General features: G+C 34.9%; 1 protein-coding gene across 5 annotated transcripts in view; it reads left to right on the plus strand.

The window, feature by feature from the left end:
- The window catches only part of LOC114341246 (protein LSM14 homolog B), an 80185-nt gene that overhangs the window by 41486 nt on the left and 22133 nt on the right, over window positions 1-16566 (plus strand). For 4 of the 5 annotated variants that reach the window (XM_028292048.2, XM_028292055.2, XM_028292062.2 and 1 more), the window contains exon 6: window positions 10599-10754. The exons of the other annotated variant lie outside the window; for it this stretch is intronic. In XM_028292048.2, coding sequence (XP_028147849.1) covers window positions 10599-10754 — 156 coding nt within the window. The remainder of the gene's footprint in view (window positions 1-10598; window positions 10755-16566) is intronic. 5 annotated transcript variants of the gene reach the window in all.

Genomic DNA, 16566 nt, shown 5'->3' on the forward strand with positions numbered 1-16566 from the left:
TTCTGTGGTCGAGTTCTTTTTGTGATCGAGTTGCATGCTTTTTCATTGTTGCATCAGATGGTTTGAATAGAGGTTTAATAATAGAATGATATTTTTCTCCGCTGGAACCTTTAAGGCGTCCTAAGGTATCCAGATGAATCTCTGTGTTAATCAGCAGTGTTTTATACTTTTGTAAATCCTCATCATTATACTGTTCTGGGTTTGGGTTGGCATAAAATAAAAGGTGATATAGGCCTGGCGTACCACTTAACCTACGTTCTTCAAAATCCCGTTCTCGAATTATTACTATGTCTCCATTGTCTTTGTCAAAGTTTATTCGACGTTTTCCCAATATCCAGCCACTAATACTATCGTAAAATGGACCATAGTTTTTATCGATTTTATCGTCTTTTATCAAATATTCTTTTATGTACTTGTGACTTATTGGAGGATAGTGGTCGATATATTCGTCTGTGGCGTCCATCGGAATCTCGTTAGAACCGGAGATTGGCTCTTGAATGTTTTCATCAGATGCCTCGGGTGCATCAAGAAATACATCCTCATCCTCCTCCTTTTTCACCTCTTCTTTTTTAACATGTCCAAACTTGTTAGTGATAGTATGATGTAACGTTTTTGATGATTGAGCAATATCCTTGAGAGGCTTCGAGATTGGTTTAAAAAGTTTATTTAGTGACTCATCTTGATCTGTTCTACCTAACTTCAATGCCAAATATTTTTTGCGAATTGATCTAGCCAATTCGGTAACTTTCTTCTTGCGAAGGGCAATGGCGACCGTATCATCTGGCATTTTGCTGGCGACTAAACAAACACCTTACAATTTTATATATTTATCAAATCCTTTGCGATATCGTCCATTGTTGAGAGCAAAATCTTTCATAATTACCACAGTACCATACCTATCTCTCCAACATTCTGAACACATTTTTTTAAATTCATCAAATGACATGTCTGGCGATACGTGTTCATCAAATATATGTTTCAAATTTATCTCGTCTTGCTTGAACAGCACAATCATGTTACAATTGTCTCTTATTAGCTGCTTAGGTATTTTTGAATATGTTTGGCATAAGTAAGCCGCATCGATATCTTTATGTCTGCACATGGAATAATACTCACGAATCTTGTGTTGGCCATCACATGCGACATCGTCAAATAAAAACACAGAGTTTGGTTGAGCTTTGTTGGGATCAATAATTTCTTCATTGTCTTTAAATGGAAAATACCCTACACCTTTGACTTGCGCTAATGCATCTCGCAATAGTTGGTATTTCGGTTGAAAGAGGGATTTTGAATAAACATAGACATTTTTAAACTTGACGCCATTTGGACTAAATAAAAGTGATAGCATGGCGTTAGTTTTTCCACATCCACTTGGACCACAAATAATGGCTCTGAATGAGTTTGGTAATAATTTTCCATGTTTACTGTTGGTTGCTTTCTGTACAATATCTAGATTATCAATTGGTAACGTCTGCTCTTGTTGAATGACTCTCATCGTGTGTTAAACATAGTAAAAATATGAACAATATATTACCAATGTCACCAAATGCATGACCATCAGTCCAATGTTGGTGTTCAAAGGGGAAGGTCTTTTGAACTCTCTAATTAATAAACTTCCAGTTGAGCTTCATATTCCTGGTTATCAGTATTGTGGACCTGGAACAAAACTAAAAAAACGTCTTGCACGCGGAGATCCGGGAATTAATCCTTTAGACGCAGCTTGTAAACAACACGATATCGCTTATTCGCATCATACATCTCTCGAAGAACGTCACAAGGCCGATAAAGAATTGGAAGATAGGGCTTGGGAGCGATTCAAGTCTAAGGACGCTAGCTTTGGCGAAAAAAGTGCTGCTTTACTTGTAACCGGTGGAATGAAAACGAAAAGAAAGTTGGGAATGGGATGTCCTCGTCGTCGTGGAAGAAAGGGACGTTATTCTTTCAATCGGGATGTGGTACCTAAAATTGCAAAGTCCATGAAGAGAGGAGCATCGTTAAGAGATACTGCTTTGACAGCTGTACGAATAGCAAAATCGGTAATTAAAAAACTTGGTGGACGAAAAACAGTTGATCTTCCACGAGTGTTGCCACTAAAATCTGGAGGTTTCCTACCCCTCATACCCCTATTTGCAGGTCTTTCTGCATTGGGGGCTTTAGCCGGTGGTGCAGCAGGGGTGGCGAAGACTGTGGTTGACGCAAAGAACGCCCAAAAGAAATTGGAAGAGGATATGCGCCATAATAAGGCGATGGAACACATCGGCTCAGGTCTGTACTTGCGTAAGAAACCAAGAGGCGGATTCGGTTTGTATCTGAAAAAAAACTTCCAATAAAGCTACCCAATCGTCCGCTGTACGACTTAGAGATTGCGCATTACGCGAAAACACTTAAAATCCCACATTTTCGAGGTGTTTTCATGAATGACACTCTGCCTAGACACGGTCCTCGAAAACGTGAATGCGCAATAGTTAATCTAGATGCATCATCACACAGCGGAACACATTGGGTAGCATATAGAAAGATAAACAACGACGTAGAGTATTTCGATTCATTTGGTAATTTGAAGCCGACCAAAGAACTTGTTAAATATCTAGGTGCACGTACAAAAATTTTCTATAATAACCATCAGTATCAAACCTACAATCAAATCATTTGTGGACATTTATGCCTAAAGTTTTTATATAATGGAGCATATTAAAGGCATGGAACTGCTTCTGGACCATATGTTTCACAAAAAACGTTTTGAAGGATTCAGTGAAGAAGAACTAAAATTAATACCGCTAGATTATATTATACGAACTGTAGAACCTATAGAATTGTTATATATATGGCATAAATTGCCTGGGGAATATCGACAAGAATTTAACCTGCAGATACTACTTCCCTGCTTCGTGCATTACAACAGACCTGATTGGAGGACTCATTGTGATGGCCCACCCGGTTCTCAAGCATCTTGTCATTTATGTAAACTTGCTTTAGAACAAATAAAAAAAATGTGAATAAATTTGTTTTTTTACTGTATATAAACCTATTAATCTCTTGACCTGAATCAGTCATCATGTCGCAGTTGTTGAGAGTAAACAGCACGAATAACATATTCTCGTTTCAACCTCCCACACCGATCGTATTAGATCCGAAAAAAGATTACGAAATAGCTCTTCGATTTTTCCATTCTTACAACAGTATACCAAACATCGAAAATTGCAAGTTTTATTACTACGATGTCAATAACCGAGTGCAACATTTTGATTTCCCCGATGGATGTTATGAAATTATCGATATTGAGGAATACATACAAAAGAAATTGGGGGCTGCCAATACATCTAAACCTGACATGATATTTAGTCTAAAACCTAACCACAATACGTTGCAGTGCGAAATCTTCAGTCAATTTAAAATTTCATTTCAACCAAATGACAGTCTTGGTACAATATTAGGGTTTTCTCCCGTAATACTAAATCCTAGACAGACACATTCTTCAGATCTACCTGTTAGGATTATTAAAGTATCTAGCATACGCTTTGAATGCAACATTAGTACCGGAGCCTTTGACGGTAACAGACCTGCTCACACGCTCTACGAATTTGTCATACAATCAAATCCTGGGTACGCAATTGACGAAACCCCTCACAATTTGTTGTATTTACCTGTTGTGCCACAGCGTGAAATTACCAATATCACTGTGTTGGCTGTCGATCAAGAAGGACGACCTGTGAACTTTAGAGGAGAAGAGAGCACATTGGTGCTGGAACTTAGATCAAAAAGCAGATGGGATTAGTAATAGAACAATCTACCCAGAGAACGCCATTAGTTGTGCAACCATCTCAGCAGCAATATCTTAAACAATCTGCCTACAGAACACCATTAGTTGTGCAACCATCTAAGCAGCAACATCTTACGTCCGCAAACAAATTGTTTTTACAAACGTTGGGTTTTAAACTGAAAAAATGACTACAATGTATGGAAAGAGAGCGCGTTCAAACAACATCACAATGCCTCCAATATTTGATATTTATCGTAAGCCAATATTTGATGAATCGATTCGAAAGGCTGAATACCGAACTTATGCACCATTCATCAAATCATTCAACTGCAATGATATTGTCGAATTTAGCATTAATCAAGTTGACTCGTTTTTTGCAATGAGCGAAACCTTGTTATGCATTAAAGGATCACTCGAAATAACTGGAAATGGTGGCGTCAAACTAGCAAATAATGTGGGTGCCTTCCTTTTCGATTCGTGTACGTACAGCGAAAGCGCAAGGGAGATGGAAACAGTGCGGGATCCTGGCATCGTAAGTGCTGTACGTGCCATGACATGTTATACGCAAGAAGATTCTAATTATATGGTTATGGCTGGATGGAATTACCCTAAGGATCCAATTCTAAACGCTGCAGATCATTCATTCAGCATACAGATGCCTCTTAAGCATGTTTTCAACATTTTTAATGATTATCCATTGATTACGTGTGGTCGTCAAACAATAAGACTAGTTCGAGCTCGAAATGATAACGATTGCATAGTTATTACAGAAAAACAAAACGCTGACAAAACTACAACTGTTACAACCGCTAAGATTAACATTACCAATATTGAGCTTAGAGTGAAGCACATATTCCCCAATGATGATATTAAATTGGAACTCATGAAATCTATTCAACAAGATCAACCTATAGTTATTCCGTTTAGAAAGTGGGAATTACATGAATTACCTGCTATTACGAGAGGTGCCAGGCGTGAAGTTTGGGCTGTTAAAACTAGCACATCAGTTGAAAGACCTCGTTATGTTATTGTTTTCTTTCAAACCAACAAACGCGACAAGATTACAGCTGATCCTACTTTATTTGACAATGTCAACATCCAAAGTATTAGATTATCGTTAAATGGAGAATACTGGCCAAACGAGAGAATGCAATTGGATTTTAGCAAAACCGATTACAATGAAGCCTATTTTAACTATACCGAATTTTATCCTAGCTACATACATTCCCAACAAAAACGACCTCTACTCGATTTCTCAGCTTTTAAGAATCGTGCATTGTTCGTTATCGATTGTTCGAAACAAGAAGAAAGCATGAAAGCATCCACCGTTGACGTAAAACTCGATATTGAAGCGAATAACGGTTTTCCCGACAATACCAAGGCCTATTGTATTATTATTCACGACTGTGTAATGGAGTACTTCCCTCTCACCGAAATTGTAAAAAGTCTAAATTAGATGCATGAGGTGTCAGTAGTACACGAGCAATCATCATGAGAATAGCATTCGTAGATATTCAGGGATTCGTTGTGGATGGGTGGTTTGTTCCTAAAGAACTTTCCATTGAAATAGGTTATAAACGAAGTCATTACATCTTTTTGCCTCCGAAACCATTCAATGCGCTAAGTAATGTGGATAAGAAGACCGCATCATACGTGGAGAAGAATCTGCTAGGCATCCGGTACTCTGATGGAGAAGTTGAACTATCTGAAATAAATAAGATACTGCAAACCGAGTTGTTATATACAGCTGACTGTATCTACGTTCGAGGGAAACAAAAAGCAGAATATTTGGATAAGAAACGCCACGTTTTTGGAATTTTTCCTCATATTATTGATGTTTGCAAGTTCGATGGTACGCCTCGTGCTGCTGGAAATCTTGGTTTTACTGCAAACCCCCCATGTCATGCCGCTGGATTATTTTCATGTGCAGAAACAAATGTGAATCGCCTGCGTGACTGGTTTGTCAATAAAATAATGCCAATGTAATTTTTCTGTGTACAAAATAAATATTTTTTAAAGTTATGGGTTTTTTATTTAAACGCCTTATTTATTGATCAAGTCTTATATTACATGATGATTCAACCATGACAATAAGGCCTACGCGACATTTCACGAGCCCACGTGACGTTTTGACGTGACGTTTTTACGTGCTTTGACGTGACGTTTTACGTGACGTGCTTTGACGTGACGTTTTACGTGACGTGCTTTGACGTGACGTTTTCACGTGCTTTGACGTGACGTTTTACGTGACGTGCTTTGACGTGACGTTTTCACGTGACATTTCACAAGCCTACGTGACGTTTTGATGTGACGTTTTTACGTGACGCGTTGACGTGCTGTGTTCCTTTTTAGTTCTTTTAATAAAAAATTGCATTATGTTTTTTTATTTTATTTAAATTCCAAAATTACCAGCCGCGCGCTTCGTATCTACGAGATCCGCGAAAAACTTAAGGTACCGACCGCGCATCTGCTTCGCGTTCCGCGAAAAATTAAGGTACCGATCGCACATCTGGTATCGCGCACCGCTGCGCCGCTGTGTTCCTTTTAAGTTCTTTTAAAAAATTGCATTATGTTGTTGTTTTATTTAAATTCCAAAATTACCGCGCGCTTCGTATCTACGAGATCCGCGAAAAAGGTCCCGACCGCGCATCTGCTTCGCGTTCCGCGAAAAATTAAGGTACCGATCGCACATCTGGTATCGCGCACCGATCGATCAGCGCTAGAACGCCGTCACATCGGAACGCGCCCCATCGGACGTCGTCACATCGGAAAGCGCCCTTTTGACACTATGCCGCCATGTTTTTTTGTATTCGTTATCTCCCGCCCATTCCAACGAGCCGTCGTACGTTTAAATCGGACCAATAGCAGCAGAGATACCATGTTTCTCTCTCTAACACACATACTTTCCTATATCAGCTGTGACATCACATACCTCTCTCTCTAACACACAGAATTCCCTATATCTGTAGTGACACCCGTTTAGATCATCTACTTACAAATTTAAAATAACTTGAAATATTTTTGATATAGGTACCTATTAATTTTATGAGATTCTGAGAAAATGGCACTCTGTATTGGGGTCAATCCAAGCCAAGTGGTCCAAAGGTGGTTGCTTGACTATTTTTAATATTTTTTATTTTTCTACCTTTTAAACTTCAGTCTACAGAGAGTACAAAATTGCATTCATTTAATTTTTAAAAAATTTAGTTTGCCGATGACGGCCATTTTTGTTAAAGCGTGTCGATCATTTTCACCGAAAACATGGCTTCGCTCTTTAGCCAATATTTTTTCTGAGGTTTGTCCTAGAACAATAAATCAAAAACCAAACTTTTAGAAAAGTATGCTTTAAAAAACAGCCTATAGCATTATTTAATTTCAAACTACCCTTAAGGCCTTAAATGAACCTCAAAGTTTGAATAGGTGAACTGATAAAATTCCATTTTCAGAATTTTTTTAACAGCATGAGGCAAGCCGATATTGGTTTGTAATTTTTTTTTCTGGAAAAGACATACTTTAAATAAAAAAAAGTTTGAGCTTTGAGACTTGAGTAAATTTTTTCAAAAAAATCTCAAAAACGTAATTTTTTGAAAAATCTCAAAGTTTGACCCCTTATATCTCTGATGTGCACGGATGAAAAAATTTGAAATTTGGCTGAATGTTAGCCCCCAGCAAGTATAATAAGGAGTAAAAATTTGAAGTTGCAGACTTACGTCATATAGGAATTACAGGCCTGAAAAAATGGTCAAAATTTGAGCGGTTGTGGCAGCTTCATTAAAATTCAAATAAACTGTCTAATGAAATAAAAATTAATCTATTTTCACCAGATTTCACAATGAATATAAATTTATACACGGTGGGCCAAAGAAAAGAGTCCACCTCAATATTTGGCAATAGTTACCTATTAGATTTTAAGGAAATGCCGAAATAGGTCCATTTTTATTATATTGCAACTTTTTGGGATATATTACGAGCGTGATGACGTAATCGATGATTTTTTTAAATGGGAATAGGGGTCTTGTGGCAACTAAAAATACATTGTACTGCTGTCAGAAAGTAGACAAAATGTTTATTTCACAAATAACCATTTCTTTTCGCTTAAATTAAATCACAAACAACCTCCCACTTACCTCTTGACAGTTTGAACATTTAATTTAAGCGAAAAGCAATGTTTATTTGCCAAATAATAATTTTTTTTCTATTTTATGACAGCAATAAAATGTATTTTGAGTTAAATAAATTACATACATTCTACTTTTTTTGTGTCAGTTTAATTCAAAAATTATTTTTTGGCCACCCTGTATAAATAATTATATTATTGTTTATACTAGTGAACAGAGAATTGAACACTCTTTCAAATGCGGTAACATACGATCCCTATTACTATTAAAACTAATCGATTACGTCATCGCGCCCAGGTGGATGACGTCACTGACGATGACACGTTATGGAGACCTATGAAATATATATAAAAAAATTGTAATTTAAAAATAAAAATCGACCTGTTTCGGCATTCCTTTAAAATCTAATAACTGCCAAATATCAAGGTGAACTCTTTTCTTTGGCCCACCCTGTATAAATTTGTATTCATTGTGAAATCTGGTGAAAATAGATTAATTTTTATTTCATTAGACAGTTTATTTGAATTTTAATTACCCTGCCCACAAACGCTCAAATTTTGACCATTTTGATTTTTGACCATTTTTTCAGGCCTGTAACTCCTATACGACGTTGCAACTCCAAATTTTTACTCCTTATTCTACTTGCTAGGGGCTAACATTCAGCCAAATTTCAAATTTTTTCATCCGTGCCCATCAGATTTAAGGGGTCAAACTTTGAGATTTTTCAAAAAATTACGTTTTTGAGATTTTTTTTTTTTTTGAAAAAATTTACTCAAGTCTCAAAACTCAAACTTTTTTTATTTAAAGTATGTAAAGTATGTCTTTTGCAGAAAAAAATTACAAACCATTATCGGCTTGTCTTATGCTGTTAAAAAAATGCTGAAAATGGAATTTTATCAGTTTACCTCTTCAAACTTTGAGGTTCATTTAAGGCCTTAAGGGTAGTTTGAAATTAAATGATGCTACAGGCCGTTTTTTTAGAGCATACTTTTCTAAAAAGTTTAGTTTTTGATTTATTGTTCTAGGCCAAACCTCAGTGAAAATATTGGCTAAAGAACGAAGAAATGTTTTCCGTGAAAATGATCGATACAAAAATGGCCGTTATCGGCAAACTAAATTTTTTTAAAATAAAATAACTGGAATTCTGTACTCTCTATGGACTTAAGGTTTCTATGGTTTAAGAGGTAGAAAAATAAAAAATATTAAAAATAGTCGAGCAACCAACTTAATTTATATTGGACCACTTGGCACAGATATTGACCCTATTACATTCACCGGCAAAATTAACCGCCTACCTTAAAAATGGGTCATTTTTGATGTCTCGAATTTCCTAAACCTGTTGTCCGATTTAATTAATTTTTTTAATATGTTATGGCCTTATTCTTCAACAATATCACTGTAATAATATTGTTGCTAAACAGGTAAATTTTTGAATGAACTGAAAAGTTTCAGATACAGAATCTACCATTATAATAAAAATTAAAATGGTAAATAATTATCTAAATCTGAAACTTTTCTTGTTGAAAATTCTTTCTGGTACATCCTTAATCTGCGACTTTTACAATTTATAAGACAGTAGACGACGAATATGGAAAACAAAAAGGACTCTACTATATGCAGTCACATTCCGTTTTCATTCGTCTATGAAAAGGACAGAAAGAATCATCCTAATACTCAAATCTGAGTAAAGATAGAAAAGTGAAAGATGGTTTTGCTTGCTTTCGATTCAGAGGGATGCACAATCCCTGGACAGCGGTTTCTGCCATTTCAGGCTTCCTCAACAGAGCTAGCGTGCATACCTCTGAAGCGAAAACCAGCTAGCCCATCCATTTAAGGGAAATTTCAAGGATCATTGAAATCCCCATTGGGACGCAATCCAGCGACATCTCTTAAACAAACTCAAAAGTCTCAGATGCAGAATTCACCATTATAATAAAAATTTAAATGGTAAATTTTTATTGTACACCGGGTGTACCAATCATACTGTTTTTTTCTCAATGTTCGCATCACCCTGTGGAATATTCTAGCATTTATAAAATAATGAAATTAAAACCCAACTATAGTCTCATTTTTTCTAAACATTCTGTTTTTTGATTCATTCGCTTTTGTTGTACCACAAAAAGGTTAGATACTTTAACAAGTAGCCATGTTTTTCATCAATACTGGGTGTTTTTAAATAAAAAAACAGACTGTAGAAAAAACATGAGGCTATATTTGTGTTTTAATTTCAGTATTTTATAAATGTTAGACTATTCCACAGGGTGATGCGAACTTTGAGAAAAAACACAGTTTGATTGGTACACTCTGTATACAATGAAAATTTACCTGTTTAGCAACATTATTACAGCGATATTGTTAAATAATAAAGCTATAACATATTAAAAAAATTATTACTTAAAATCTGACAACAGGTTTAGGAAATTCGAGAGATCAAAAATGACGCATTTTTAGGCCGGTCACAGACGAGCGACTCTGGCCGGCTACTTTGTGGATCTACAAAAGTAGTTTCCGATGATTGACAGTGGATTCTTATGTTGAGTGGACGTTAAACCCCAGACGAGCCACTGTGGCCAGCCACAGTCGCCCACGGTCAATCATAGGACACTACTTTTGTGGATCCACAGCGTGGCCGGCCACAGTCGTTCGTCTGTGGCCGGCCTTAAGGTGAGCGGTTAATTTTACCGGTGAGTATAAAATAGTATAAGTTTATTTTACATTAGACGAGACTGAAAAAGACCCACCACAGGAGAATATTCATAATGACACTGATTCTGTCAAACAAATCATTGTGGAGGATGTAGATTTACCTCCAGAGTGTTCACAGGTTCAGAGTAAAAGTGACACCGTCGGGAGTGTTCCCGAACCTGCGATGGCAGGTAGAGGTTTTAGATAATCTTTTGGGTATTTTTTGTCTGGGGGACCTTCTGATGTGTTAAAACAAGTATTGAAATCGTTACTAAAAATTAGAAAAAAAGTTGTGATTAATTTTTTTAAAATTTTTGTATGCATTTTTATACTTTTAGTTTCATATCATAATCTCTATGAAAACTTAACTATGTCACAACTCGTCGTTGTGAAAAAATCTCAAACATATATTAATTATTTTCGCAAAAAAAGTTTCTGATTCATTTCACCTTGGTTTTTCCATTCTTTCGTTAACATTACATACATTTTGTGTCTTAATAGTGATTATTGCTGGTGACACTTGGTGGTTTAGGTAATTGATCTGAATAATTTCACAAGGCCCACACATCTATTTAGAGTCTGCTTTGAGATCCATATCTATTTGCTCCGTGTATTACTGATGCGACACATAGCGTCATCACCTGACATTTTTGGCTACCACAATTTGATTAAGCATATGTTCAGATACTTTCTCTGAATGAAATATGTCACAACGTTTTCAAAAACAATGTAGGCAAACGCTAATTCAGTATATCAATTCTCCTGTTAAATCAAGCGAGACACTTTTTGTTTCTGGCACTTAGTTGTTGACCTCTGTGGTATGGGAACTTTTTAAAGATTTCTCCTATGTCAATAATGATTTCATCAATATATACCCACCTCAAGTAACAAGTATTTTACATTTAAAAAGTAAAAGGGAATCAATATATACCCACCTCAAGTAACAAGTATTTTACATTTAAAAAGTAAAAGGGAAAAGTCTGTTATATAGGGAGAGAAGCGAAAAAATAAGAAGATCATGCAATATAGAAGACATAAATGGATGGGTAACAAACGGAAACAGGAGTGGAATGAACACATTAGTAGAATGGCAGAGGATAGGATAGTACGAATAGCACGAGATAAGTCACCAAATGGATAAAGAAGTATTGGCAGACCAAAAAAAATGATGCGATAACTTAAACAATTTAGGCTAATATTGAAGAAGAAACAGGCTTTAAAGCCTACATACAAGAAGGAAGAAGAAGAAGACATTGTTGTCATAATAGTGCTTTAAAAACTCTTACTGTTCAAGTGAAATTTAAATTTTTTTTATCATCTGTCCAAAATTTTTAACCCGTTTCTGTAGCAACCACGAATTTTTTGAATTACTATATTTGTTTTTTTCTTTTTGTCATATTTCTCTTTTGGATTTATGATCTGATACAATTATGAGTATTGCAGGTGCATGCAGTGGTAGATTTTTCAACTCTAATATTACAGTAAACTACAGAGATATATGGCATATTGAAACTCTAGTCCATTTAAAGAAACATGTGAAATTCTAAAAAACTCTCGTTCTAGTCACAGCTTAATTGTTTCGAACTATAGGCAGTGTTAGGGCAGTCAATGAGGGTATTTGGCTCCGAATTCCATCCTACTATATCGATTTACTTGATATTTTCACAGTAAGTAGGGAATAGCTCAAGAAACAAAGTCTACCCTATGTATTATGGCGCTATCTTGGGGGCGGTTCCCACCCCTTCAATGGGGTGGTAAATTTTTTGGTTAAAATAACCACAGAATTGGCTAGAGAATCTAATTCTAAGCAAAAATTATTCTTTAATTTTTTTTTTTGAAAACTCACTACTTTTTGAGTTATTCGTGGTTGAAAATTAGACATTTTCATTGAAAAAATGACACCTATTCGGATGGTTTTTTGCGAATACATACGTTAAAAACTATGCATCTAACTAAAAAACTATATAAAATATTTTTGTAGCGTATAAAAAGACAAAGAGATTCGTTCCTTCATGTTCCTTCTAGTTATATTACAAAAAGAGATATGGTGGGTGAAAACAGTTGGTTTTTTGCTGCATGCTCAAATCAGTGTATTCAACTTGAAATGAACAGAGAAACGATCGACTTTAGGCGTATCATGCTACCAATACCTTTTGTAGTGCTTGAAAAGGCCTTTAAAACGAGCAATATTAAATTTCGATTTTATTCAAACCAAGCGAGATACGCTGCAAAAAAATTGATGACTAATGTATTTTAAGAAAAAATGAGAAGTATATCTAACCCCTCATCCACCAGAATTTAAATGCATCGTTTTCCTTCTACAATAGCTTTTATTATAGTGTTATTTCTATGTTCAAAAAGTTGGACGGGTTTAAAATTAATGGTTTTTGAAAAAAATAAGATCAAATTATAGAGCGCATTTTTAAATTTTCTTAAAAATCTTTCTTTTTCTCCATGTAACTTGAAAATGATATGAGATCTGAAAAAAAATAAGGTACCAAGATGTAGGGTTTTTTAGATAAAAATTTTGTTTTTTTTTTATTACTGTATCTCTTATTATTTTCAAGTTACATACATGGAGAAAAAGGAAGATTTTTAAGAAAATTTAAAAATGCGCTCTATAATTTGATCTTATTTTTTTCAAAAACCATTTATTTTAAACCCGTCCAACTTTCTGAAGATAGAAATAACACTATAATAAAAGGTATTGTAGAAGGAAATGGATGCATATAAATTCTGGTGGATAAGGGGTTAAATACACATCTCATTTTTTCTTAAAATACATTCTTCTCTTTTTTTAGTGCCTATTCGTTTCGAATATTGGCGATCATTCTGGCTATAATTATTTTATTAACTGATGCTTTAAATAGATTAGTTGTTGTTGTGGAGAACCATTTCCTCAGGTTCTTTAACCATGATATTCTTCTTCTCCCAATTCCTCGCTTTCCAAATACTTTACCTTGAAGGATTACCTTCAGTAATCTCTATTTAGTGCCGTTTCTCATTATGTGTCCGAGATATTCTAACTTTCTCCTTTTAATGGTATACATCACCTCTCTTTCTTTGCCCACTCTTCGTAATACGGTCTCGTTGGTTATCTTGTCCATTCATGATATCCTTAGGATTCGCCTGTATAGACACATCTCGAAGGCTTTAAGTTTTTTCTCCATTGCTTCAGTGAGTGTCCAGGATTCAATTCCGTAATACAATATTGAGAAGATATAACATCGTAGGAGCCTTATTTTTATCTCCAGATTAAGGTTGTGGCTTTTAAAGAGTTTGGCCATGTTATTGAATGCACTCCTAGCCTTCTCTATTCTACATTTTATTTCTTGTGAGTGATCCCATTGTTCGTTTACTATTGTTCCAAGATAGTTATACTATACTGTTTTACTCGGTCCACTGGTGTATTATTGATAAGTAGTTGGGCGTCTCTAATTTTATTTTTGCTGATGATCAATTTAGTTTCTGAATTTTTTTTATATTTATTTTTAAAATACATTAGCCATCAATTTTTTTTACAGCATATCTCGCTTAGTTTGAATGTCATCTACATTTAATATTGCTCATGTAAAGGTCTTTTCAAGCACTACAAAAGGTATTGGTATCATTATACATCTAAAGTTAACCATTTCTCTGTTATTTCAAGTTAAGGCCGGCCGTTGTATGAAAGAGAGGTCCCCAACTGGCGGTGCAACAGAGAGAAAATATTCTTTCCCGAGAGATGCTGCCTCTATCGGAGAAATAACGCAATAGATATCTAAGCGAGGCCGCAAACGGCAGACTTTTGACTTTTTAGTGAGTCGATAGTTTAGTTAAGTACAGAGAGTATGCAGGTGCGGCCTCGCTAAGACGACTCGAAATCGTTTTATATATCAGGTGCGAACTTTTAATTTTCTAGGCGGTTTAAGGACGGGGTCTCGCTGAAAATTTTACTTGGATAAATACTGTGCTCGTATCTCGTGGTAAAATCTAAACCAAAAGTATTGGAGAAATCTATTTTAGTTCATGTGGTGAGACCGCTCCCGTCTGGAAAAATTTCTGATTCGGTTTCTTTGTGGATTACTATTCAAAAATGTCCCCTCTAAACAAATCTGAAGGGTGCCGGGCAGAATTTTTGGGCAGAAATTGTTAAAATAATTTTTATAAACAAATAGAAAAGATCACGTTTTTTTTGCCCCGGAACATATATTTTTAAGTTTAGTGGGTCATTCTAAACAAGAAAGGTATCTTGTAATTTTTTTCAAAAATTGATAGTTTTCGAGTTATAGGCGATTTAAAATCTGAAAAGTGCGAAAATGCTCATTTTCGAGGCCTAAAAACTCATATTTAAATTAGAACTTTTGAGGTTGCCAGATTCTTAAATTGAAGTTTAAACATTCAGCTTCAAGATTCTGAAGAGTGATTGTGTCTAACCCTAATTTAAACCGTCGTGTTTTAATTGTTAAATATGCATGTCCATCCGATTTTTTTGTCGGTGCGGCGCGCTCTATTTCAAAAATCTCCAATTTTCCTCCAAAAAATAATTTTTCTAGATTTTTTGGGACATTTTAAATAAAATAAGTTTCTTGACATTTTTCTCAAAAGTTAACAGTTTTAAAGTTATAAGCGATTTAAAATCCAAAAATGCGTTGTTTCGGCATTTTCGGATTTTAAATCGCTTATAACTTTAAAACCATTAACTTTGGAGAAAAATGTCAAGAAACTTATTTTATTTAAAATATCACAAAGAATCTAGAAAAAATATTATTTGGAGGAAATTAGAAGATTTTTGAAATAGAGCTCGCCGCACCGACAAAAGAATCGGATAAACATGCATATTTAACAACTAAAAAAACGGTATAAATTAAGGTTAGACGCGATCACTCTTGAGAATCTTGAAGATTAATGTTTAGTCTTCAATTTAAGTATCTGGTAACTTCAAGAATACTAATTTAAATATGAGTTTTTAGCCTCGAAAATGCGTATTTTCGCATTTTTCAGATTTTAAATCGCCTATAACTCGAAAACTATCAATTTTTAAGAAAAATTGAAAGATACCTTTCTTGTTTAGAATGACCTTGAAAACCTAAAAATATATGTTCCAGAACAAAAAAATGTAATCTTTTGTATTTGTTTAAAAAAATTGTTTAAACAAATTCTGCCCCAAAATTTTGCCCGGCACCCTTCAGATTTGTTTGAAGGGGACATTTTTGATAAGGAATCCACAAAGAAACCGAATCATATTTTTTTTCGGACGGGAGCGGTCTCACCACATGAACTATTTCGCATATTGGTTCATCATAGTTTGTTACCTACTTTTCATGTCCAAATATTATAAAATTATACCAGGGAAGAACAATTATATCACTCAAATTTGTCTAAATGTCTAGTTTTATTAAAATGTTGTAATATATTAAAAATTGATTTATTTATGTATTGGGTAATATCTTGTGTAATAAAAGTTGTAAATTATCATTTATTTTACTATTTCTTTAAATTGCCCCAAAAGCGGCCTACATGAAAGCAAGCGGCACGTGCCATGCGAACTCCTAATTGGCAGGAAGTGGTACCGGCGACACTACAATCGATTCCTACTGTAAACAACTGGGAACGAGGATCGAGCAGTAAAATCAATGATAATTCTTTAAAGATTTTTAGCGGTGTTTTTTAAACAGCAGTTGTTTGCGGTAGGGCGGCGGCAATTAATATTTTAATTTGTCGGCTATTTTCAAAAGAAACTTTATATTTAAATAGGGCTGAAGAAGCCCGACTCAGTGTTACCAGGTCTAGTGAAATTTCACTAGATCTAGTGATTTTTTAACAATTTAGTGAAATAGTGATAACTTTTCAAAATAGACCCAATTCTAGTGATTTTTGGAAATTTCCATTATATTGAATATTTTTGCTACATTGTTAACAAAAAAAGAATGTGTGTATACTTTGTACGCACGTAAGAAGTTATACTTCTAAATATGATTTCAATGAAATAAATATACTTTCGGACAGTTTATTTGTATTTTA

Source organism: Diabrotica virgifera, chromosome 5 (genome assembly GCF_917563875.1).
Source record: "Diabrotica virgifera virgifera chromosome 5, PGI_DIABVI_V3a".
NCBI lineage: Eukaryota > Metazoa > Arthropoda > Insecta > Coleoptera > Chrysomelidae > Diabrotica > Diabrotica virgifera.